Here is a 26,153-nt window from a genome sequence, read left to right as displayed (position 1 = left end):
CCAACAGGAGAATAAGAGGGGATTTTGGCACATTTTTTCACAGGTTTAGCTGCGTTGCTCAATCCTCAAAAGCCATCCTTATCAGGCTTTCCAATGATATATATTACAAAAACAATTAGTATTATTAAAGGGGGGGGGGGAGGGGGGGGTGACCGAAATAATGTTTCCAAACTTTTTTTGAGTTTATTTTCGCTGGATCTACCGCAACGCCATCTTTCATATCCCAGAAACCCACGCGCGCAGGTTTACGAACATGACGTCAGACAGCGAAGCGTAAATACAGGTTGACGGCTCCAAATGCCACATTGTTTGTAAACATATGGACTTTGTTTTGATCCATTGTTTGCAAACATACGCGCTTTGTTTTGATCCATCTCGACAACTGCCTGTTGCTGCTGATAAGTTTTCCTTGCCCGGTGACGTCGTCTTATAGGTGTTGGCATGTTTAACGTTTTTTCCAGCGTCATACCTCCATTAAATGACCGGTGTTTGTCCGATCCCCGACTCGTGTGACAACTCCGTTATGTTGCACTGGGAAGCCAAAAGTGTTCCCATGAAGACGGCGGCTCTTCTGCCTCCACCTGCACCATCACTTTTTATTCTTCTTCAACCGTTTTTTCTTTTAACTGCTTCTTCTTCTTCTGTAATCATGGGCGATTGCAGCTTTCAGGGTCTTTACCGCCACCTGGATGAAAGGGATGATTGCTGCCATCTCTTATTGAAACGCACAAACTCTCTGATATGGGGCTCTTTTTAAATCATAGAAATAATTTTTAAACCACAAAATTAATATTCATTTTGAATAGAAAGTCCCTGCTGCATCTACATTCAATTCATATCTTGTGATTTCTATTTACATTGTTGATTGAGAATAGCAAAAGTATTTTAAATCGGTACATTCAATTAAATGGCTGCTATATTGTTAAATATTGGAGAAAAGCACGTTTACTTCAAAATATACAGTACTTTCCCTGGTCACTGAGTACAAGTTGAGTAATTAACAGGTTTTTTTTTTTACAAAAATGTTTCTTTTCTTCTTTGAACATAAAGTATTCAGTTTACATCAATTATTCCAGTAGAGGGCGCCATTGTTTCATGTACAAACCCACACCGCATCAGCCGGACCCAGATAAAAGAAACCACATCACTTCCAGACACAGATGATTTTATTTGAAGCACTTAGTTTTAACTGTTGCACATTATATGTTAGTCCAATCCGAATGCCACAAACAAGAAGCTGCCGCCTTGCGTTGCATTTACTGTCATGTCCACCACAACAGCAGATCCCAAACCACCCAAGAAAAAAAAAAAAAACCCACAAAGACTCAAAGATACCACATCCGAGCTGTCTGCGTCACTTCCACTGCCCACACACACACTCCGTTTAAACATTACCAAAGCAAAACTCTGTGTCACTGCAGCAGGTGAAAACACAGAAGAAGGAAATTTTAAGTTTAATGTGCACTGAAGCAAGACGATCATGGCTTATTGAGAGTTATAGGAGCAAGACTGAACCTGTGAGGGCTGAAAGAGGATCTTAGACCTGGGAAAACGTTGACTTAAGAAGTGAAATAACCTGGTGTGTGAGTGCGTCTGTGTGTTTATCTTGCTTTCCAGTTGCATCTGAGCGCAGAATTCCTAACTTGGGGGTGTAGCTTCATACCGTAGCAGTACCATGAGTTGAAAATCTAAAACTAATCGAAAACATATTGCACTATATCCCTGTTTCAAACTGCAGCTGTCCTCAAAGCATCACCACGTTGCACCCTGGGAAACCAGACTGAAGGGGTTATTATTTCTGCCCCACAACACTCAGGTTCAGAGGCGGACGGAAAGCAACATTGCCGATTCTGATTCAAACTATCCCACGAGTTTCCCAAAAAAATCTGACGGCTCTTAGACAAAAACAGCTTGAGAAAAAAACGAAAAGAAAATGCTTTTCTTCTCCAAGAGATGTCGATTTGATAAGTTTAGTCTGACTGAAGAGTTATCTTTGGCAAATGTTCTCTTATCTGTTAGACCTGTGAGTATAAGGAAAATAGTTCTGAATCCAAAAATATACATTTTATATTTACTTTGATTTGTGATATTGTAAAGCTTTATCTTGAAATCATCTAATAGACAACAAGCTCTTAGCTGCTCACTGAGTCCCCTGGGTTGTCGGGGACTGGAGACAGACACAGTGGCCTGTTTTGACTGATGATAACGGTTTGAGAAACATTCGGCTCCTTCCAGTCAGACTCCCCTCGATGCAGCTCAATACACTCTGGCCCAATTTGCGCAGAACCTGCGTTGCTTCGCTCGTAAAGCAAACACCAACTGCTTCCATGCAACTTCCAATAAAACACTTGTTTCTGTTACCAAAGTCAGTTCGTTAATATGATCTAAATACTATCAATCCTACTTATAAAAGTGCACCAAACAAAGCACAGGGCACGCAAAGTAATCACTTTCATCATGTCATTATCTACAGTCTGATACAAAAAGAAGTTTTCCTCTTAAGGCTGAACCCTGTAGATGCATTAATTCGCCATGCAAATACACACATTCCATCGGAAGCAGGCAAAGAGACACTGAGATAAAAGCTGACATTGAAGAGTCTGGATAAGTTCCTCTGCTGCTGGCATTTATTTTTTTTGTTTTTTGCTATGCCACGTTTTATTGTGTTACTCTGACTCACTCACTCACTCACTCACACACTCACACACTCACACACTCACACACACACACACACACACACACACACACACACACACACACACACACACACACACACACACACACACACACACACACACACACACACACACACGCACACACACACTACGTCAGTTTATCAGGCTTCTCGGGCAACGTGAGAACAAAAGGAAACAGAACACCTTTGGCCTCCAGAGGGGCCTTCAGCGGCTCCTCCACGAAGTAGGCGTTCTCCTCCTCCACTACAAACTGCAGAGTCTGGCTCTTGTTGACGCAGTAGATGCAGTTCCCGATGACGGCGCACCGGAAGGGCAAATGGCTGCCGAGCCTCTGGGACGCGCAGTCGTGCCACATCTTCACGATGGTGTTGTACTTGAAGACGTTGATGCCCTGCTCGCGGTTGACGTCGAAGCGGTAGATGAAGCTCTTGAACGCCACCATGTCGCTGGACTTCTTCCTGCTGTTGTTGTAGGGACACTCCTGCCACTCGTCCCGCTTGGTGTCGTACTTGAGGAGGCGGTAGAAGAGCGAGCCTCCGGAGACGTACAGTTCCCCGCTGCAGGTGGTGGCTTCGTGGGCCACCGCGAAGGCTCCCTTGGGTAAAGGAGCCACCGCCGTCCAGCGGTCCATTCGGGGATCGTATTTTTCCACCGTGAACAAACATTCGCCTCCGATGGCGTACAGGCAGCCGTCCATAGACACCAGCTTCAACTGGGCGCGGGCCTGGTTCAGGGGTCTGATTTCAGCCCAGCGATTGGTGATAGGGTTATAATAGAACACTTTTTCCGACACTTTACCTTTTTCTCCATAGCCCTTTATCCCCCCTGCTACAAACAGGTAGTTATACATGGTGCAGATCCCACAGCCTTTAGTGTTTATGTCATCAGGCATTGCGGTCAACGGTCTCCAGTCGTTCGCGGCTTCATTAAAATAATAAATCATGTGGTTCTCCTCCAAAGACCCGACTGACAAGGGACTCTGTGGCCGGCTGCTGCAGCGACTTGGCGGTCGACTCCCGACCCGATCGAAAACGTCGTTTATTTCCGCGACCATGAGGGTCTTCCTCCCCTCCATCCTCTTCTTCAGGATCAGGTCTCGTTCAGATCCGGTCAAACGGCCGTACACAGCAGGATCTTTGAGGACCTGAAGGAAGTTGTCGCTCATGAAGCCGTAAGCAGTCTCCTTGAGTTCACTCAGTCGCTGTTTCTTAGCGATAGTGAGAATCTCGTAACAATTCTCTGCAGTGATTTGCTCAGACATGGAGTCCATGGCCGCCTGAACGGCGCAAGGGATCTGTAGGATTTTGGCCCCCGTGATGACCTCGACAACATTATCCTTGCTGACATTCATCTGAGAAGTGTAAACATAGTCTACCAAAGTGGACAGAGTCTTGTAACTCATGCCTTTCACTTTTAGGATATTGCGGGACTGCCGTGCTTTGAAGTAGTCGCTCTTCTCTGCCAGGACAGACTTGTGAGCGTTGATGGTCTGCCCGCCCACTTCAATGACTAAATCTGGCTCTTTTTGAGGTTGTGTGTTTTGGGCTTCCTTGCTGCTGACTGACCGATCGCCTTCCTCTCGGGCCCGGCTCGGAAAGCATAAGGAGAATTCTGCACCGTAAGACACTTTAGCTTTAGCGCCATTGTGGTTTTGACCACTTGCACAGTTGTTCTGCATGTTGTGATTGGAAAGAGCGGCGTTGGCGCGAGGAAGGACGTCCGGGCTTTCACTGACGCTCGATCGGTTGAACTGATCATTTCTGGAGACGTAGGAGCTGTTGCCCTGCTGACGATGGTCGACGTGGTTGTTCTCCATCAGCCTCCCATCTAGCAGGTATTCCTTCTCGAACACGGCGGGAGCGTTGAAGTCTTGGTCATCTTGCAGGATCCCCTGGACGAAACCTGCACATATATTCCTGTTTTTGTCTGCGAGTGTGACGAGATCCGGTTTCCCCGTGTGGAGGATGGCGTCAGCCTCCACGGTGACAGCTCCTCCTCCCAGCCTGTGGCTCTCATTCATCTCACTGCGCTCACTGGAGACGGTCCTCGCTGATCATGCTGCGCTGATGGAAAGACTTGTCAATTCACCTGGAAAAAGGGAAACACAAGAAGGAAAACACTGAATACTGAGGCTGCAGCTGCTTGTGCAGTCTTTGAGAGGCGCTCTTTCTCTATAACAAACATCTTGGGAAGCTTTAAAACGTGAAGACATAACACTTTGAGCTGCCAGTGATTGCTGTTCCCTTTTATGCACTCTGGTATTTAATGTGTCATTCTTTCAGGAAAACAGATTAGAGCGAATCTGTCTCAATCTGTGCTGCACTCCACAAAAAACAGAAGGAATCCCGACGCTCAAGTCCTTGTGGCTGCAAACTGCCTGGCTGACCTACTGCAATAATCACCCGGCCTGTCCTTTATATGTGGTAATCTGGAGACGTTCAGAACGCATGCGCAAATAGTGTTGCTTTGATGGAGGAATTAATCTGTGATACAGACGGGAAAGGGCGTTTTAGAATCACACCAAAAACACCCACTTCGGTCATGTCAAGCCAAACAGTGCAGAAGCGACGGGAAGCATTTTTTTTAACAGCATGTATAAATGCAAAATGATCAATGTGTGTGTGTCAACAGAAAAATGTGACCTACCTGCGTCTCCTCGCAGTGATCGAACAGCTCAGCAGCAGCGGTTTCCCCCTGCCAGTCCCTTTCCACCAAGCTGCGTTACGTAAGGAAGGCGCAGTCCCGATTACGCGTCGATCCAGCGCTCCTCCTGGATGAGTTCACCTCAGTTCTGATGGGTTTTCCCATCCGATCCGAGAGCCACGCGAAGGAGATCTCCTTTCATTCGCTCATGCTCTGAAATCTGCCGGGGATTCGCGCAGGAGGAGGAGGAGGAGGAGGAGAGAGGACGACGACCGAACAGTCATTCCAGGTCGCACCTCCTTCAGGTCAGCTTCGGAGAGCAGCCGCGCACATCCACGAGCGCAGACCTTGCCTTGCTGGAGCTGTGGTTTTTGTCTCGTTTTCTTTTCTGTACACTTGACAGGAGTGATGTGGTTATTATGGACCTAAACCACGCCCTCTTCAGTCGGCATTAACCCTCCACTCATCCATCTGTTGTGCGCTCTCCTTCACAGAGATGCGACATTCCTTTACGCACCATCCCAGCCGCGGGTACCAGGGAGGGTGGGGGATCAGGGGATTAAAAATACTCGCTATCCCACTCTCCATCCCTGATAACACACACACACACACACATCCAAGTAAAATCCCCGAGAAAAACAACTTAATCACATAAAACATGACCCCACATGCGTTAAAGCCTTAAACATTTCACTTTCTGATGCACCGCAACAGTAAATTAATAGCAGATACTGAGTGAGACACCTTGGAGGTTTTATATAAAAGTAACATTATTTAAAAATCAATAAATGTTCCATTAGAGCACACCACCTGTCTGTGCCTGCAGGCAGTTTATCACAGTGTCTTCAGTTCTGGCTGCTCTCCACAAAAACGCAGTAGTTTATAATAAGCAGGGTTTAACGGGAAAAAAGCGTAAAACACTGTACAAACATAGATTTGTCTTTGGTAGGAATATAACAGAACACCTGTTAGTTAGGGATGAAGCACAAAACAACAGAAATCCGAATCATGTGGATGTTTTCAAACTTGATATACATTCAGTTCATATAGTAATAAGCCAAACTTTTGTGCTTCTTTTGTTTTTAATTAGTTTTTCATATTTAAAAATGGGCTTGTCAGCACTGTTACTCTTATGGTCTTGCACTCAAGCTCATTTTAATTCGGCTCCAGTGCACTTAGAATAAATTAACTTCCAAATGTATGTTATTTTAAAGTATTATTTAAGCCTTTACTCATTTATTTTCATCATGATTCCTTAAAAAAATGTATAATAAATATAAGGATAATGCTTGTTTCTGACCTCTGACCCCAAAAGTCTTCAAGCTTGTATGACTTAATCCTCACAGGCAAATCAAATAAACAGCTTCGTGATGTGTTGCACTTAAATATCTACCAAACGTTTGAGTTATTTTTTTACTGTTGCAATCCCAGTTTGCACCACAAGATGATGCATTGAGTATCCATACAGTAGTGTAGTATATATTATAAGCAGGTTTACGAAATTCACCTTTTCAGAATTTCCAAGATTTACTCTTTTGCCCTAAAAATGTCTGCTGACACATAAATATTCATTAATATTAGATACGTCATTGCTAACATATTAGCCCTCAATGTTACATGGTGGAGAGTTTAAAAGGCTATAATGTTTAAAAGAGGAAAATAATCAATGTTTCGGTACTTCAGTAATATATAAAGCACGCGTGACATACACACACACACACACACACACACACACACACACACACACACACACACACACACACACACACACACACACACACACACACACACACACACACACACACACACACACACAGCCTTGCCTCCACCGGGACGGCTTGTAGAAACAGCTGGACATAAAAATAGAAGCGAATTCCAGGGGGAACGTCACTTTCATCCCAGTGACACCGGAGGGTTTAATGTCAAATATTCTGTCAACAGACACTCTGCAAGGACTCGGTGATCTCCCTCCACGGCGACCTCGAGGTCAGAGGGAAAACAAAACACTTCCAGTAACAGAGCTGTCAAACACAACTGATAACTGCGCTCCTTGGTTGATTCAGCGAGACTGAAAGATTCCCACTCTTTGCTCATAGTTAATAAATAAAAGCCGGCGTTCAGATATCAGTTAAATATTACCCTGGGTTCAAGAAAAGAAAAGAAAGATGCGATCAGATAATATTTGGGAACGGCTCCAACCTGAAATCATTCCGTCTATTTTTGTTAGAAGCTGATAAATGTGGCGACGCCGCCGTTGCGCAAGAACAGTAGGAGTGGGCGTCGCGGGAGAGTCTCGACCTTCTGCGTGCGGCAGCAGAAGGAAGGAGAAATCCCGGAAGAGCGGTATCAGGCTCAGTTCCTGCGGCCCCCCTGGGGCACATTGCTAGTCCCGGCATGTACCGATGGCTGCACACAATCACAGAGGAGAACAGGGTTTAGGAACGAGCCAAGAAAAGAGCCACGCTGACCAACTCCTGACATCTCACAGCACAGAACAGAAATCTTTAACCACACATCAGCTCCTTGGTTTTTATTGTGTTTGGACATTAAAACAAAAGAAAGAAAAATAAAAAGAGTGAGAATAAGTTAAAATATGTGCTCAAATAAAGCCTGCATGCTTCCAATGAAGTACACAAGTCTGCTTGATAAAACAAATGTTTATGGGTCTGTTAATATACATAAGTACATCGAAAGGGTCACAAAAGTAAAACTCTTATTTTTCTCTTTTTTATATAAAATATCCTTAAGTGAGAAACAAATATGATTTAGGGCAAAAAAAAAAAGAAACGCTCCCCGTGCACACAAATCTCTCTTCTCTTTGCAAATAGAAACCTGGCCAGCCAGAGATTCCCATCAAACCTTCTCAAAACATCCCTTTTTCTAAGTTAACAGTACTGGATAAGCGAGTTCAATAGTAAACTGACTCCATATAAACACACGCTCGCTCTCTGACCTCACTTTCCCCGCACACGTAATCCTCAGTCATCAAAGTTTGCTGGACAGACGAGGTGAAGTCTGTCCAGAAGCTGACAGCTGAGCTCAGCAGACACTTTTACGTAACAGTTTTGAAGGAGGACAGTCCAAGATTTCTTGTCAACACTGATTTAAATACTGCAGTCGCATGATGAGGCACAAACACTGTAGACAAATGAAATGTGTTAGACGTGTTACGGGAGATCTGACAAGAGGCAATTCCAGTACAGTTTGTCCTTTGACTGGTCTGCGGCTCGTCCTTTTCATCATCCATCACCATCGAGGGCTTTTATGATCCTCTGCTTTTAACGGCGACGGCCTCCCGGGAATACTGTTTGACACAGTTAAGACGTTTAGTCGTTTGAGCTGATCACCCAACATTGGAAACAGATCCCTTCGTGAGTTTTGTCTGAAGCCTCTTGACTTCATCTGAAAAAAGGAAAACGAGAACTGATCAAGACTTTATAATGAACGTTCGTCTATCCTCTTCATAGAACATTGGCAATACATTGACAATAATGCATTTTATTCAACTCTGTTAGGCTTAGAAGAAAATAATGAGAAAATGTGTGTTCACTATATTCATTTCTTTGTTGTACCAATGTGTTTCCTTTGAAACTGTGTCACATTCATAAGGAACATGCATTTGGGGGATGAGCAGCAGCAGTATGTAGGGTGCATCCATGAAAACTGGGTCAAGCCTCTTATGCATTATTTAAATGCATGTTTCTCATAAATGTGGCACCATTTGAAAAGGAAAATATTCAGATTTTACACTGATAAGTAACAGATTTTCTTATGTGTAGTGGCTTTGAAATGCTGAAAATCAAATTTAGTCAATATTATTCTATATTAAGAAAAATGTGAAGCGTCGTCCCTCCCCCGCTGCTGATTGGCTCGTATTTGGGGTTGTAATTGGCTTGATGAAAATGATGCGTTTCCACTTGAAACGTGTAAACGGTGCCTCGGTGTGCCCTCTGCTCACACTGCGTACAGTGCGCAACGTACCAGCGTGGCGCTGGTGTCACATGTTGAGTAAAGGGATCTGCCATATCATGATGGTGGACGTGGTGTCCTCGTGCCGGGACTGTTTGGTCTTTTTGTTCACCCTGCGGTGGCCCGAGCCGCCGGACACCACCAGCAGAGATCCGACGTCCACCTTGCTGGAGCGCCGGCCCCTCCGGTGATGGGCGGGGGGGTCGTGGAGCACGTCGTAGAGGGCGCCGTCCTCGGGCCCGTGCTCCAGGGAACCCTGGGAGGGGGCCAGGGAGCCGCAGGACGAGGAGGACACGGAGTCCTGCAGAGCCATGGTGGTGCAGCCGGACTCCCCCAGCCACACGCCTCGACCCTGGGGGGGGGAGGTGCCCGAGTCCGAGGGGGGCCGGCTGCCTTCTGCCTCCTGTGAGTCCGTGGGCTGCAGTGAGGGGGTGGAGGATGGGGGGCCGCCGGAGGGCCGGTTACACACTGCTGCAGCCATGGTGAGGAACTTCACCGGTCCGCTGTGGGCGTGTAATGACACCATACCACGACCTGGAAACAGGGACAAGCATTCCGGCAGGACATAAACACTCTTCATACCCCAGGAGATCACGTCTATACAGATATAGACGTGTAGGAATGTAACAACATGATGAGTCAGGTGGGATGAGGGCGGGTGGCTCTATGATCTGTATTGTACTTTTTGAGAGGAAATCAAATTGAAAACTCGGATTTCTTGAATGAAGACACACATTTTAAAAACAGAATTTTATGTACATGTAGTAAGGATGCATAATCTAGCAGGTTATTTGAAGAAATACGTGTAACTTTTCACTGTAGAAGCCTTGAGCCGGCTTCTTCCAGCTCATATTGTCTTTGATTAATCCTCACAGTTAAAAAAAAATAATAAATTCTATTCCGAAAAATTAGCCACTTCAGATTTAAAATAGATTTAATTGACTTGTTCTGGTCTGGTCAAGCAAATAGCTTTAAATATATAAGGTATGGGCATGTGTCATCCCGTCTCAGTGTGCGTAAGCGAGAAGGAAATATCCATCAAATCCTGTTTATAGCAACTCGTATTCAGACGTATTCAAAAATTAAGATTTTGCAAACTAAATTCTTATTTTCAATATAATAATTACAGATTTTCACTGAAACACCAAAAAAAACCCTAAAAGAATGAAGAGTGCAACTTAATCTGCAAAAAAACAAACAAAAAAGACAACGTATTTGATAAGTTATCAGCTTTTGGTCACATTGATGAGAATATTGATGTGGAAAATGCCAAATATCCTATTACCTTCGGAGCATGAGCTTTCAAAGGGAAGATGATTCCAACGTAAAGAGACTGAAAGACATTTTGCTTGAATACTGAGCTTTATAGATTGTACGAGCTTTACTGGTTCCGTGTTTTATTCTGTTCGAGACTCTTTGGGTTGGGACACATGCCTGTTCAGACATGAATCCTTCTCCCTCCTGCTGCACTGCTGCTGCGACTGTTACCTGTTACTTTGGGGATGCCCTGCAGCCGCGGCACCGACAGACCCACAGTCACTCCCAGGTTGGTGCCAACCAGCAGCAGACCGTGGCAGACCAGCAGACTGCTCACTGACACTCTTTGGTTTCCTGCAGAGGAAAAATCAAGGAACAACCACCAGTTTAGCTTTGCATGAAATAAAGCCATTTTCAATTTTTTCTTTTTTTCCCTTTTTCCTCCAGTGAATCCATTTATTGTTGGCCATAAACACACACACAGCGTGGCAAACAGCCTCCCACACTGACTCCCTGTTGGAAAATTAGAAAAGTTCACAGTTAATGGATCACTTCACAGCGTTTGAATACAGTGTGGCGTGCCGGAGGGGAGGAGAGAGAGAAAGAGAGAGAGAGAGACAGAGAGAGAGAGAGGGAGGTGTATCCTTTTAGTATGTGGCAGCATTTCTGTAGCTATGATGCTCATTTGTCTCCAGGGCAACGTAAAGCGGCGCCTGCATAAAAGCAGCTCTTTTCAAGTGTCTGAACAGGGGAAAAATTGCGCCATTATTGTCCGCTTGGAGTCAAACAAACAAACACAAAAGTGTTACGCAACAGAATGAGTGAAGCGTAACGCTGTAATTACAAACGCGCGAGCCCTGCCTCTATTCACACCGCTACAACACTGCGACAATCTGACCCGACCTTTCGCTTTCCTCCGTGCTCAGGAAAAACTACAGTGGAGCCACTTTTGGGTCATAAAAGCTGGGATTGTTATGTTAACAGCACCTTTCGGAGAGCATGGCCGTAAAGTCAGGCTCACTGACTCTGTGAAGTGACTTATTGTGTGGAATCTGGCACGCAGGTGCTTCATCGGGGATCGGCTCCGCAACAAAGCGTCGAGTCAGACTTTTAATATTTTATGATTGTAATAAGAATGCGGGATTTTTTTATTTTATAAAAAAAAAATTTATTTCACAAAAACAGTCCTGCGACGTGGGAGGCGAGACTGTCATGAGTCATTACTGCTGTAACAGCTCGACTTCCTTTCCTGCCTCAAAGCAATCCTCCTGAGCTTTGGGAAAAATTACTGCCAGTCTATCTGCCTGAAACCCCCAACCCCACTAGGGTTGACCCCGTCCTGGAGAGAGCGCACACACACGCACGCACGCACGCACGCACGCACGCACGCACGCACGCACGCACGCACGCACGCACGCACACACACACACACACACACACACACACACACACACACACACACACACACACACACACACACACACACACACACACACACACACACGCCATGCGGGCAGGTACAGTGTGAGCCGTGGCCCGGTGCCTTGCCCACATGTGCTTCTAATGACGGCGCGGAGTCAGAAGAAACACACGGACCGCCGGTCGGGGGGCCTTGCCCAACTTCCTCCTTTCATAATATTTGGAGTTCCCCACCCAGACGGTGAACTAAAATAAACCCAGAGTGAACGTCAACACGGCCTGCCTCCTGCCCCGAGCCTGCAGCAGAGCGCCACTTTGATCTGCACTTAGTCCTGACAAGCAACAGCAGGAGGGAGGAGTAAATCCTGAACATTACTAAAATACATGATATGAGCCATTCAGTCAGTCTGGAAATAACTCCTGCCAGCCCCCTGTGAGTGATTGTGGTGTCACTCACTGTGGCTGCAGGCTGCACCCTCTTCCTGCATTACTCCCGACCCTGAAGCTAATGGAGCGGCTCCCGGTCATGAATCCACATCAGCATCACCGCGCTCACGCTAAGCGTTTGATAATCAGCGCTTAATGCTAAATACGGCTGAGGGTAATGGAGATATAGTTAATTTCACCTGCATTTTGGATCAACGCATTAGACATGACAGATGCAAAAAAAAAAAAAAGAAAAAAAGAAAGATCAGACAATAATCACCACATTTAACTCACTCAGGCTACTGTAGCACAGTAACATGTGTCCAGATGTACCGCACTTTTGTGATGAATTTAAAAGCCATTTTTTAAATGGTTTATTTTGTTTTGAGCTGAAGATCTGATGATCTGAGGCAAAATATCAGCCTCTATCCGGGGAGCCCCAAAGTATACTGTGTATTATAGCAGCAACAAATACAAACTGAAATATCTCATTGATCCTTTAGAAATTGGTTGAGGGAATTTTGGGAGCACTGATGTGACAAAGCTTTCTGCACATGGATTTGGAGCATTTTCTTCAATTCTTCTCAGCGAATCCTCTCAGCTTCAGTCAGATGTGATGGAAACAGCTCGTTTCGAGCTGGTCGAATGCAGGGAGGTGACGTTTTGGTCCAGTTTGAGATGCTGAGCTCGAACAACCAAGTGTTTCTTCAGAATGTCTTTGCACTACTCAGTTTCACAAATAATTTCTGATTGCTTCAGTTTATGTGAGTCTCCTAACAAAGTGTGGAACTATTTCATATATTTCAATTTCAAGTGTTTCTATTTCATTTTTCTTTCTTTTTAATACATTGTGCAGTTTAACCATTCATAGTAACCAAGAATAGTCATTGTCACAAATGTTCTTGTTTCTTTCAATCTAAACTTTATAATATATACAGTTTTATGAAAGATGTACCATTTTTGGAAGATGAGATGATGAGGTTGTGAGAGCTTTTTACTTTGGTTTCAGACTTCTCAGCAAATTCTATTCTATATACATGGCATTTATTGTTGTTTATTGTTGTACAAATAAATATCCTGAAACAACACTCAAGTGAGAAAACACTCACTTTAAATGTATTTCAATGAGAGCTCTACAAAGTGTTGACTTTCCAATAATGTAATAAAAGGTGATGTTTTTGTCCAGATAAAATATTATTTACAACCATAATTGAGAAAGGTTGTTGCAGACAGTATGTTTCCTCAATGAACATGACTGCTATCCCATCCACTATACCTATTTTTGATAAGCAATATGCAGAAAACCTGTACAAAATATTTTATTTCTAAGAAATGCAGTTTTATTTATGGATTTTTACTTTAAGGTTTAGATTATTCTGAAAATGTTGTTATAATAATGGATACAATATGTTATTATAATAGTAACAACCTTTTTTTAACCTTTGAAACATTCAAAAAAATTACACATTATTGGTTGTTACAATAGATGATTGCAATATAACAACATAAAGTAAAGTAAAAGAGGAACTTATTCAGCATTTATTTCAGACAGTAGCAGTGATTTAAAAATCCTTTAACTGCACTTGGCTGAGAGTATAACTGTAAATATCTCTTAATTTCCACACATATCCACCATGTTTGGAAAGAACATTGAACAGAAGTACAGCATGTTTGCACACTGGGTCATGTTGGGAGGTGTGCGACAATAGTGGCGCGCAAACAAAGGAGAACTGAAGGTGTTATTTACTGCCACCCCCCCCTTGATGTTTGTCTCCCATCAGCTCATGCATGGCTTACTATTTAGGTCAGAGAGCAGCAGACAAAGCAGAGCAGATCCTGAGTGGCTCCCGTCCTCCTCGACCCGATCACACTGCAGGGCTGTGGAGGACCGTCTTCTCAAGACACACAAACAAGTGACATTTCGCTTCACCACATGGAAAGTATCACACAAAATTGCACTGATAGGTCTGAGTTATCTAGAAACGACTGGAATTATGCTGCATTAACCGGCTGTGTGTCGACTGCCTTTAAAAGAAACTGCCGAGAAGGGACTTAGCGGAATCGCTCCAACATGTATGAACATGAGAAGGATGACTCCACCTGCAGCACCTCCTTCAGAAAAGAACACTGCTCCACTGTCAGACATTCACACTACAGCCCACGCCTGTTGTTCCCTGGACCAATCCTATGATTTAACATGCCTTCTCCAGACCGGGTATTAAAGTCTTATGATAGTGCAAAGTTCCTGGAAAATCAAAGATCTGAAATCTCCTGTTCTTTTGTGATACGAACGTCTCGGTGAAGGAACAGCAATGGGCGGCAGGTTTGGACACAGACGGCCCACCTTGGCTTTTGCGTGGGTCCCTCCTTTCTGAACAGTTTGGCTGGCACTTCCAATTACATCGGAGCTTGTGCAGAAACAGCACATTTTTCGGGCTGACCGTGCTGGAGTGCAGCAGGCAGAGATAAACGCTGCTGTGGAAAGCTCCAGAACAGACCTGGGCATTGTGCGGGTGGTCGGAGAGAGAAAATAATGAATCAAAGGAAAGAGCATGATGCGTGCGATACGCAAGAGCATCCCTCATCTCCGCTGTGTCGACGAGCCGAGCCAGTTGGTGTGGACTAAATAATGAGGTTTGTTTCCCAGACAAAACGAAGCCTTTTAATGGCGACGCCTCAAGGATGAAATCGTTTCACGTCTTGGTGGTCTGTCCCAGAAACAACTTCCTCTCAGGTCGCATGGCTTCCATTAGCGAGTACGGGCAGCGAGGTCTCAGAACGAGCTGCTTTTATCATTCACATCTGTCAGACAAAGAGTACTTCCACGTGTGACTTGAAACACTGGATATCTCAGTGAGGTCCTCCTACAGTACCAACCACGGGCAGCGGGGTCATCGCTCACATTTTTGCCTGCAATTAGGGATTTCCTCAAGGAAACTAGGGGCTTATAATTCACTCTTACTACTGTTCATAAATGTGTTCTCAGCAGACTGAAGTGGAATGCTACAGAAATGCAGTGAGTGTGGAAAGCTTGTCGGAGATTAAAAAAATACAACATTTTACAAATCCTGAGTCCAATAGGAAGACATATGCAGTACTGAAGCGAGGGTATAATTCACAGTCAGTGTGATTGGCTACTAAAAGAGTCACTCAAATATGGAAAACCTTGCCCTATATTTTTCACCAGGCCTTTTTCTGATAGGAATGGATGAATATAGATCAATACAATGATTTATAATGACAATAAAAAGGTTCAACAAGCATTTAAAGGTCCCATATTGTGCAAAATTCCCTTTAGAATGGTATTAAGTGTCCTAATAGCCTGTGTATGAGGCAGAAAGTCTGTCACCTCCCTTTCTTGTTTGCTCCAATTTGTGCTCATGCAGGTGATCCAGAGATTTTACCTTCATGACATCATGCAAGAAAATAACCACGAACCCTAACCCTCCCACAGGTAGATGAAAGCTTTTAAGAATTATTTTGGTATAACATGAAAAAGCGCAACAGTTGTTACATTTAGCAGGAGCTAAAATTAGCTACTTGGTAGTAACACATACGACCAAACTAAGTAACTTATTCATACACACAACATCTTTAAGTAATCATTCGGAAACGTCCAGAGTCTGAACTTCTTCAGGAACTTCTCCTTCGGGGTCAGATTCTGGTTCAAACTGGTATGGTTGAAAAATGGTGCTTCTGCGATACGATTCTACAAAGTGACGAGTCGACAGTAAACATTAGCAGACTCATTGTTTCCAGCCCAAACACAATGTAAAACTCATCAACCTCAACAACAACCAGCCCAAATCCTAACCTCCGAAGCTTGTGTTAAACCATAAAACTATCACACGCATAATAATGAAGACACGATAAACAACCAACTGCACTCAATAAACAAAGAAAAAGGTAACACGAACAGGCTCCCATAGAAGCCCAATTGGGCGTAATCATGCCCAATCAGGCAACACTGAACAATCACAGCTTTCAGCAGACTGCGTCATACAAAACAACGAGGTCAACCACACCGCCTCACTAGTATACAAGTTGCTGTCGCTTTTAAGCTAAGAATTCCTTGCTAAGGGACTTTTAGGCTATGATAGGAGTTCCCTGAGAGGCTTCGTGAATATGGGCACAGGCTTATTGAAGTCCTGGGAACACGAGGAAAAGGCAGGAGACACAAGGGCAACAACACGAGCGGCATGTTGACAAGAGGAGAGACACGTTGACAAGGCGAACTGACCAAGACAACTGAGGGAGAGGGGTTTAAATACACAGGTATGGGAAGCACACAGGTGGAACTCAACGATGGGTTCTTCTTCTTCTTTGTCATGGAACGAATTAGTGCATTAACGCCACCTACTGATATGGAGTGTGGATCAGAATGGCTTAAGCCGCCCTCTCTTGTCTGCTGCCTTCTCTGCTGCCTCATTCCCTTTCACCACTGTGATCCCCATTATTTGAATTCTGTTTAATGTTTGTTGCACCTCTATCAAAATGTCTGGCCTGCTCAACGATGGGTGGACAAAGAGGTAGAAGGCCATTGGTTAATTGGAAACACGAGGTGAGAGACACAAGAGCAGACACAGAAACTTGACAGGCTCAGTGTGACGAGAAACAGTGTTCAACCCAAATATGACAAACATGAAAATAATTATTGTAATGACACCAATCGCTCTTAAATTATTTGAGTGCTTTATTTGATGTGAATAGGATTTACGAGCAACTTGATATGGGAGTTTTGTACAGTCAGCCGGCTGTTATACACGTCTACATTATTCACTGTTCAGGGTCATGTTTTTCAATGACTTTAAAGCAATTTTGTTAAAATCCAATCAAAATCGCCCATCATCATTATGTGTCTGGTTCAACTCTCCAATTTTTAATTCTATATCTTGTTTTTTTTCCCTTCCAGAAAACCGGATCTTATTTTTCTTACTCATTCACAAACTAACATTTTGGTTTCCAGGGAAACTTTAACTGATGGACCAGATTTTGTTGTCCTCCTCTGTGATGGAGACATCGTCTTGGCCCCCATCGGTAGCTTTGACGCTCTTTGACTGGACAACTTATTTACACCATTTTCATACCAAATCATTTTTATTTTGCAACCGACAAACACAGTGCTCTGCAATTTTCCCAGTTTGGATTTTGCAAGTGTTGTTTTTACAGTGATGCTTCTTAAAATGTTCCCCCCCCCTCCTTTTTCTGCATCCGAACTGGTGCAGTTCTTGGTCTTTGATGACATTTATCTTATTTAAAATTTCCTGAGGAATGTGGGACTGGAGCGATGATCTGCATCAGGTCTATAAAGATCACTGGTATAGATATCTGTCTTTAAAAAATGTTGGTTGAATCTGAGTTGGCAACATTTTACAAGCCAAAGAAACAAGAAAAAAAAGTGAAAATATTGTCTTTTGAGGTTTGGTTTGAAGGCAAGCTTAAAGACCTTGTGAAACAATGTCTGAGTAAATGACTTCTGTACATTTCTATTATTGTAAAAACACTTTGAGGAAGAGGAGTCATATGGTCATGAAATACTGTTTTCCAGTTATGAATATTTGATGTAGAAACACTTCATCATTTTAGTTTTTATTATTCTAAAATGATGCTTTTTTTCCCTTCAATTCCATCCGGTCTGTAAGTTGTTTTCCTATTCAAAGCCCCAAACAAATATTTGCTCCTCGACAATGAGGCCCGTCTGAGTCATAGCTCATTTGTCTTGCGTGTCACTGCAGATATCACAGCAGCTTAATGACAGGCTTACATCTGCAGGCACTTTACACAATCAGAGACTAAAGGTGGGATGATGTAAGAGAGGAAAACCCTAAACACAGACATTCACATACATGAGGTTTACGCTCACTGATAAGGATAAGTACACTGTTACTGCATATCACTGGACAATGGGACTACAGAAAGACAAATGCTCTCTGACACGTGTATATGTTATTTTGAATGTCTGTGGGTGTTGAGTTAACTGAAATGGCAAGGGTTTTTCCACTTAACTCGAGTGGTTTCGCCACATTTTCGATGATCTTTATCACGACTGACAGGTCTCATCGCTGTAGCTCAGTTCGACATTTCAATGTGATATTTCTGGACTGGTTCATAAAAGGATGATCCATTTTTTTTTTTTTACAATTCATCCTGGGTTTCTCTGTTTGCTCTAATAGTTCAAGGTTGACACTTCTTACTAAAAAGACAGAAACCGAGAGGTTCCTTGTTTACACTGAGGAGCTTTAAAAACGAGGCCCTGGGCGTGACGGCGTGCCATAACAAACACTGTGTGGACGAGCACCGATACAGATGTCAGCTAATAACTGACAGGCCTGGAGGGAGGCGGCACTTTGAAAATGTGAAGGCCGAATAATTCTATTTCCTGGTAAGGTCGGCAGACAGACAGTTTAAAAAGCAAAAGACAAACACAGTTCAACTAAAAATAAAAGTCGTATGTCTTACCAGGCAATATAGTGTGGACGGGCGTGGCGATGTTGATGTCCTGCAGGTGCTCCAACGTCTCAGTGTGGAAGAGGCGCAGCGAGGATCCGGAGCTGAACGCGATCCAGATGCCGACGCCGGCCACCACCATGTGCGACACCACCATGCCCTCCTCCTGGTGGGCCTCCAGCTGCCGCTGTATCAGGGAGGTCAAACACATTTTAGCTCCTGATAAAAGAGACTTCGTCAGTATCTACTGCAAATTGACATTGGAGAACAGAGAGGAATGACCTCCTATATTTGTCCTTGATAAGAAAAGCATCACATACCTTCAAGTTAAAGCTGCAACTTATTTATTTATAGGAGAGTCAACAGGAGGCTCCTGATTGAAACATCACACTGAGATGACTCCATTATCAGATATTTGGTTGGAATACTCAGCCCTATGGCCATTGCTTTGCACCTGTTTCACTGGAATGAAGTTGCCAGGGTACGTTTAGTGACATATGATTTATCTTAAAAAAAAATTATTACCGTGAGAAATTTTTAATTGTCTGGCTCCCCACAACTTTTAATCATAGACTTTATGATAAGAAATATTCTGTTGCTTTTTTTTTTTTTTTAATCCTTAGCTATGACTTTGTGACAGATCATCTTCTATATTTCCTTCCCCTTTTCTTTCTGTAATGATCCAATATGTCCGACTCCATGTTGCCACATTGTATTTAGTACTTATGGAGTTCCAACGCTCTGTCAAAATATTTCACAGCAACCTCAAGCAAAGAGAGTGTAATATATGTAAAGCCCTCCTGATGCCACTCAATTATTCTTTGTTCGCAAAAAGCATGAAGACTAAAAAAAATCTGGATGTTTCATACAATCTTTGTTAAACAGGCCCTTTGGATGTGGAAAAAAAAACAGCTATGTGGTGTGAGAGAATAAAGTCTGTGTGCGTGTGAACTTAAGACTAAATATTTTGACTTTCACACGATACTTGTGAGTTGGCAGCATTGATTATCTTGGACTTTGAAATACCAATAATCAAACATCGTGTTCCCCAGAGAGGAGGGTCGATCACTCCCATCCCAGTGAGCAAGTCACTATCTGGCTCAGAACAAAATCTCAAATCTGATCACCACAAAAGATGAAACACTGCAGTATTAGTTTGAGTGGAACACTGTGGTTGAACTTGTTTACATGGTCACATGTTAGACTGTTGGACAGAAGCAGCAGTGAGCCCACAGAAATATGTCCCAGCCTGTTTAGACTGCAGCAGCTCAGTAAATTGTGAGTGCTTGTTATGTCTGAGTCCTCCTGATTATACACCAGATTCACAGTGACAAGTTACATGGGACGACACTGGATAGATCACATAATTAGTTTACATCCAACTTCATATAGGAGGTTTATGAGGATGTGGTATGTTAGTTTATAAATCTCTAATTAAGTATATTTTGTATACAAAGATTTTAACTTTCGATCTTTCGTTCACCCGACAAGAGTGATTCGAAATTCTTGTAAGATTTTGAATTTTATGTGCAGAGGCAAGCTGGGATTACATAATTTCACCGAGCGTTGCCTAACATGTGGGTGGAGTTATATTTGGCTTGGGAGAGTCCATTCAAGTGTTTCTAAACGGAGCTCTGGCAGAGTGGAGCGATAGGAGAACGAGAGGTGTCCTGCGTTTTGAAAACATGGTAGTTTACCTTCCATCTCCGACACGCTTCGTCACAATTCTCGCAGTGCGCGTCGGCCCTGGTTTCTACATGCCAGCCTCTCCTCTCTGAACTCACTGTGAGTCCTCAGTGAGGAGAGCAGAGCGAGACAGGCAGGTGGTCCAACATAATGAGCTTAATGAGCCTAAACAGATTATGAGTGAGTGGATGTCACAGGAACGTTACTATTCCTGGAGTCATGACAGGTGCTTTCATTCCCGAAACCAGGACACACAGACGCACGCACATACTAACAGAGAACCATCTATATTCCAGGATACGTGAAAAAAAAAAAAAAAAAACTTTGGAAAAGACATGCGGCACATTTTAACCCGCTTGCAGCTCCTTTGGTGTCACTCTGATTTTACTTGAGGGGCCACATGCAGCCTAATTCAATCTCAAGAGCAGTAAAATATTACGTAAGTCGAAAGAAGTTCAAATATTATACCAGTTTTAACAATGCCTGCTGGTGAAAATACAGTGAACTGTCCAATATCTTGATGTATTTGGCTTTTAAGTTACTTTAATCCAAAAACGGATCAAATGACTCGACTCTGTGCATCATCTGGTAAATCTGCTTGAAATGTCTGAAATTCAATCTGCCAAAGTGTCTCTCTGCAGACAAATGTTGGCAGACGTCTCCGGGCATTTCATCACAAATTCACTCTCACGGTATAGCAACCATGCTAGAAACGAGGCTACATTTCAGTACTGCGTCACCGATCTCTGATGTTTCAGGTCTTTGCCCACTACCGCCGCCAAAACAGTGTGATCCTGCGTAATTATGATGTAATTGTAAAATTCTAAAAGTGGATATACTTCCAGTTGTGGGACATCGATGAGAAGAAAACATTATAATTTTGGATATGCACTGTAATCTCAGGATGGTACAATTTTATTGCTAACACACAGGTGAGATTAAACTGAATATTGGTAAGGCCGATGTTATGTCACGTACCTCCACACAGTGTGTGTGTGTGCTGATGATGAAGACTTGTCCCCCTGATGAAGCCCACAGGTGCTCCTCCACAGCCAGCATGGCCTTGACGGGCAGAACTCCCAGCTTCAGTAACTTGGGCTTGTCACAGTCCCACAAACCATCTGAAACAATAAAAAAAAAAAACCAAAAAACAACACTGACAGATCAGAGCAGTTAAACACAACTAGACATTTCTATTATACAACCAACAAAATACCCAAATGCCCCGTGGACTATAATCTGAACAAAAGACTTCAATAAGAAAGCATATTATGAAACACAATAAAGCACAATGAAGCTGTCCCCGACTTCATAGCATCCTATTACTTTTATTGCTACATAAACTTGTTGCATTGTTTTATTTAACGGGTAGAAAAATTGTTTATCCCCTACAGTAATGGGCAGTCCGTCTTTATAAACGTCGCCTGCGAAGGTCATCTGCATTTATATCTCTGCTAATGCTGGAAGAGTGGCCATTGATGGTTTCCGCATCCTTCACTATGAATATAGATGGGCTGAGGAGTATTAGTCAGAGCCGAGCTGTAGCCCACACACACCTCCTACGCACTCATTTCTACATGTGCCCGGGCACCTACAGCGTTCCAACAATCCCCCCCCCCCCCCCCCCCACTCTCCGCTGTATCTTTAGAAACCTCGCGCTTCTGCAGCCGGTGCAGTTCTGTGGTAAAAATGTAATTACTGTGGTTGTAAAAGGAGCAAAGTGTGGGTTTGTTATGCAGATATAGTTTAGAATGGATTTTGTACACAATGAAAAACACATCAAGAGCTCGAGAGTGAAAACAGACTAAATAAAGAGAAAATGTTTTCAAATTGATTTTGATGAAGCGCTGCGCTGTCTGCCACCAAAATACCAGACAAAAAGCTTCCCGTTAATGAAGCAGCTCACATGTAGAAGATCTGAGACGGAATGAAAATAAAACTCATCTTTTTAGTCTGTCTTGTCTCCCATGCATTTTAATTTATATTCTTCGATTGTTTTCCGATCTGGTCCATCCATCCATCCATCCGCGATATCAACATTAACAGTGTCTATAAATACATCTTCTGAGTGAAGCGCAAAGGATCTGAGGAGATTTTCTAGTTAAGAAAATCTGCGTTTTCAAATGATTCTTGTTTGAATCATAAAAATCCACCAAAAATAAGATTTATTTCGTTAAACGTCCAAGGTGGGAAAGTTGTTGCCACTTCTTTTTTCATTTGAAATGATGCTCAATCTATTTCTATCAAGACAAACATGAATGCAGATATCAGTAAAAAAAAAAAAAAAAAATCATAATAACGTGATATCACTTCATCAACCTCAATAATCACTCTCAGAATACACTATAAAAGTGTTGCATTCATTGTCCTTTTCATATTTTGTCTTATTATCACGGTGTTAATCTTGTGTGAAGCAGCTTGAATTTCACCGCCCTGCAATAAAAAGAACATTTACTGGTTTGATTGTATTTTATCTTGGTCTATTACTCCGTTGCTACTACTGCATGTTTTTATTACATTTAACAACTAATTTCAACTCTATCTACACATTTCTTAATGTTATTAACCTTTTATACTTTACTTCTTTTTACACTGAAACACTGATTTTACATATTTATATATGTAGGCGTACGGTAATGTGAGACCTTTAGAGGTTAATATTAGGACGAAAATCAAATGCTATACATTTTAATGAGAATGTCCAGTTCTGCAAGGACCCAGAGTTGAATAAAAGGTGCATTTCTTTAGGTCTCTTTTACCAATATGGGCCAGGAAGTGAATGCGGCCTCACCAATAACGTTTGTTTAACGGAACGCACAAAGGCGGCATTGAGGGGGAGATGTTCTTTCAGAGTTACAGTAATGACTGAGGAAGTGAGGGCAATCTCACATTGAAGGAGTCAGGTGGGATTAGCATTCCAGCAACAGCCTGTGTGTATTATTGCAGAGATCACACTGTGTAGGTGAGTGTTCAGGAAGAAAAGGAAATGGAAAAGGAGAACGGACGAGAAGAAGAAGAAAAAAAAAGAAAGACACTGGTGCCAACTTGCAGACTTATGTAAGTCCTCTCTGCCCACATTTCTCACTGTGTAAACTGTTGCAGTTCATCATGTCAGTGGCAGCTGCAAAAAAGTGTGTCTGTGTGTGTGTGTGTGTGTGTACGAGCGCTGATGAAACCGACCAATCGCATGTCTGCGTTTGATAAGGTTGCAACTAACAGCAGATGACGACTCGGGATGGCTGAATGGATGAGAGCAGAGTTCATGTTCCCGCTGTCGGACTGTGACGTCTGACCTTTGCCGAATCATTGCCTTCAACGCTCTCCATCTCACACACTCAGTCAAACGGGAAATAGTGAGCGCGGCAGAACTGGGCTTGAACTTCACCAACAACTGAGCTGTGTATTACTGCAGCTCCAGTAAGTCGACACTGAAGGAGTTTACATGATGTAGAGCTTTTGATTCAGAACTTTGCACAGTAAGCTGACATTAGAAGAGAATTCTTTCATTTCACTGCAGTTATTAGAATTAGGGCTCTTTTATGCTTACTAAGAAGAGGTGACTCTTTCTGACATTTTTGTTGCTTGAATCTAAAATAATGTAACGATTACTAATACTCTATACATACTGTATATGATAAAGGATGTGTACACGCTATTTGAAAAAGAAGCACTTGAGGTCATATATTTGGAAAATGGCTCTCGCTTAGAGCTTAATGCATACTCACAGACATCAACGTCAGATATGTAAACAATCACAAGGAGCTTGAAGAGCGAAGAAAAAGAAATGACGCAGACAGAGAGCCAAACACTGTATGTATGAGTCCTGAAGTCCAGCTGTACCCAGTCTGTCTAAAGTCTTAAATAACGGACTGAAAGGTCACGGCAACAAAATCTGGAGCACATCATAAAAGTCTCTCACTTTTTCAAATAATTGTTTTCACTGGTGACGTAGCTCAATTAGAGGAGAAAGTTATCCAGCAGTTAAAAATAAATGAAAAAAACTTCACCCTGTTCCTGCTCCATGTTCAGCTGAGAGGAATGACGACGTATCTGTGAGGTTTCTACATGCAGGGCTGTCAAACTGCTTCACATCCCAAGATTAGACAAGGCAGGTTTACAAGATATTAAATTTATTGGATCCAATCTACAAGTTTATTGTCAGCAACTTCAAAAGCTATGGCCCGTACGGGGATCGAACCCGCGACCTTGGCGTTATTAGCACCACGCTCTAACCAACTGAGCTAACCGGCCTGACATGTCATTAGCCCGGATGTCTTTCCACTACGATGGAAGAAGAGTGTGTCACGGCAGGCCGTACTTTGTTTTCTTAGCGTTTAGCAGTACATTCAAAGGAAAAATGTTCTTTTTGACCAGGCCAATGTACAGTTTTCTCTAAAGTGTGGAATACAGAGTAGATTAGCAATAATTGACCCATCTGATGAACAAACCCCCCCCCCTGCTGTGGTCTATCAAAACATATTACAAAAAGCCAACAAGAAACAAAACTAAATGAACAGCAAATTGAGCCACAGGGAAAGAAATATGCCATTTCATGCTCATTTTGTTGAAAACTGTTCACTTCATTAACTCTGCTGATTGAAAAATAAACACAACAAAAGCTGGAGCTCGTGGAAATGGTCAAAAAAGCAACAACTTACAAACGGACACAAATATGACTAAAATCAAAATCACTGCTGTCAACTAAAGCACAACAGTGACATTACTAAAATTTCCCATACTGCACTGCACAAGTGTCTGTTCACTTGTTGGTATCGTGTCAGGATTCATTGTGAGGCTCTCATCCATCATTCAACAGGCAAAACATCAAAGTACACAAGCTGAGTGTTTCTCCCAGGCCGGCCTGTTCCCTGGAGAGTGAAGCACGGCTCTACTTTAAATGCTAATGGAGTACAGATAGAGCAAGTCGCTGTGGCGCAGTAGATGAGCCGCGTCACAAAACAAGCCGAGGGAACAGTGTCCTCGCCAATTTATGCGGGATGATTCATCATTCCAGCGTCGAGCACTTTGCTCCAGTGACAGTGTCAGAGGCGTTGATGCTCAGAAATCATGCATATCAAACTGGAGAGGCAACATGCCCTTCTGGGGTGATATTTAACACGAAAATGGTGACGAATGACAACAAACTGCCCGTACATTCTGCAGCGCTGACGTGGGACCAAAATGTTGCAACGTGTGCACCAAACCCAGGTAAAAGACTGCGGAAAATTCCTAAGCAGTTACATACATTCTGCATGTTTCGAACTGTAGTATGACACGGGGAGGAGTGGGGCGACTTTTCCTTTTGTCTTTCTGACCCTCAGGCTGTCGTTCAGATTTTCCTGCGTCGCCCCGGCAAACACAAACCGAGCAGAGCTGAAATGGAATTAGGGCTTTGAGAGAGCAAGGGAAAGAAAGAATATCTGTCTGTGAGGGTATAGAACATGCGTGTAGTCGTGGTGGCATGTCAACATTGTGATACCCGCACTTAATGTCAGACAGGCGAAATTACAAGGAGTGTGTCCAGAAATTGCACTTACCCTCACCCACAATGAGAGAGAGAGAGAGAGAGAGAGAGAGAGAGAGAGAGAGAGAGAGAGAGAGAGAGAGAGA

The 26,153-nt window shown here is 43.1% G+C and overlaps 2 protein-coding genes across 3 annotated transcripts in view; both read right to left on the bottom strand.

Moving 5' to 3' along the window:
* Positions 1-1,200: 1,200 nt before the first annotated feature.
* On the bottom strand, positions 1,201-5,590 carry kbtbd11 (kelch repeat and BTB (POZ) domain containing 11). Its single transcript, XM_080512327.1, has 2 exons — positions 5,343-5,590; positions 1,201-4,784 (listed from the first exon to the last, which is right to left on the bottom strand). Exon 2 carries the CDS (start codon positions 4,714-4,716, stop codon positions 2,824-2,826), a length of 1,893 nt encoding a protein of 630 aa, XP_080368453.1. The 5' UTR covers positions 4,717-4,784; positions 5,343-5,590; the 3' UTR covers positions 1,201-2,823.
* A 2,264-nt stretch (positions 5,591-7,854) lies between these two features.
* The window catches only part of arhgef10 (Rho guanine nucleotide exchange factor (GEF) 10), a 57,458-nt gene continuing 39,159 nt past the window's right edge, over positions 7,855-26,153 (bottom strand). For both annotated transcript variants that reach the window (XM_080513117.1, XM_080513118.1), the window contains 5 exons: positions 21,522-21,664; positions 18,870-19,044; positions 10,797-10,919; positions 9,321-9,842; positions 7,855-8,741 (listed from right to left, as the gene is read on the bottom strand). In XM_080513117.1, the coding sequence (XP_080369243.1) occupies positions 9,337-9,842; positions 10,797-10,919; positions 18,870-19,044; positions 21,522-21,664 (947 nt within the window). In that variant the 3' untranslated portion in view covers positions 7,855-8,741; positions 9,321-9,336. The remainder of the gene's footprint in view (positions 8,742-9,320; positions 9,843-10,796; positions 10,920-18,869; positions 19,045-21,521; positions 21,665-26,153) is intronic.

This window comes from Blennius ocellaris (genome assembly GCF_963422515.1).
Source record: "Blennius ocellaris genome assembly, chromosome: 17".
Lineage (NCBI taxonomy): Eukaryota > Metazoa > Chordata > Actinopteri > Blenniiformes > Blenniidae > Blennius > Blennius ocellaris.
This window is presented reverse-complemented; position numbering and strand designations above follow the sequence as displayed.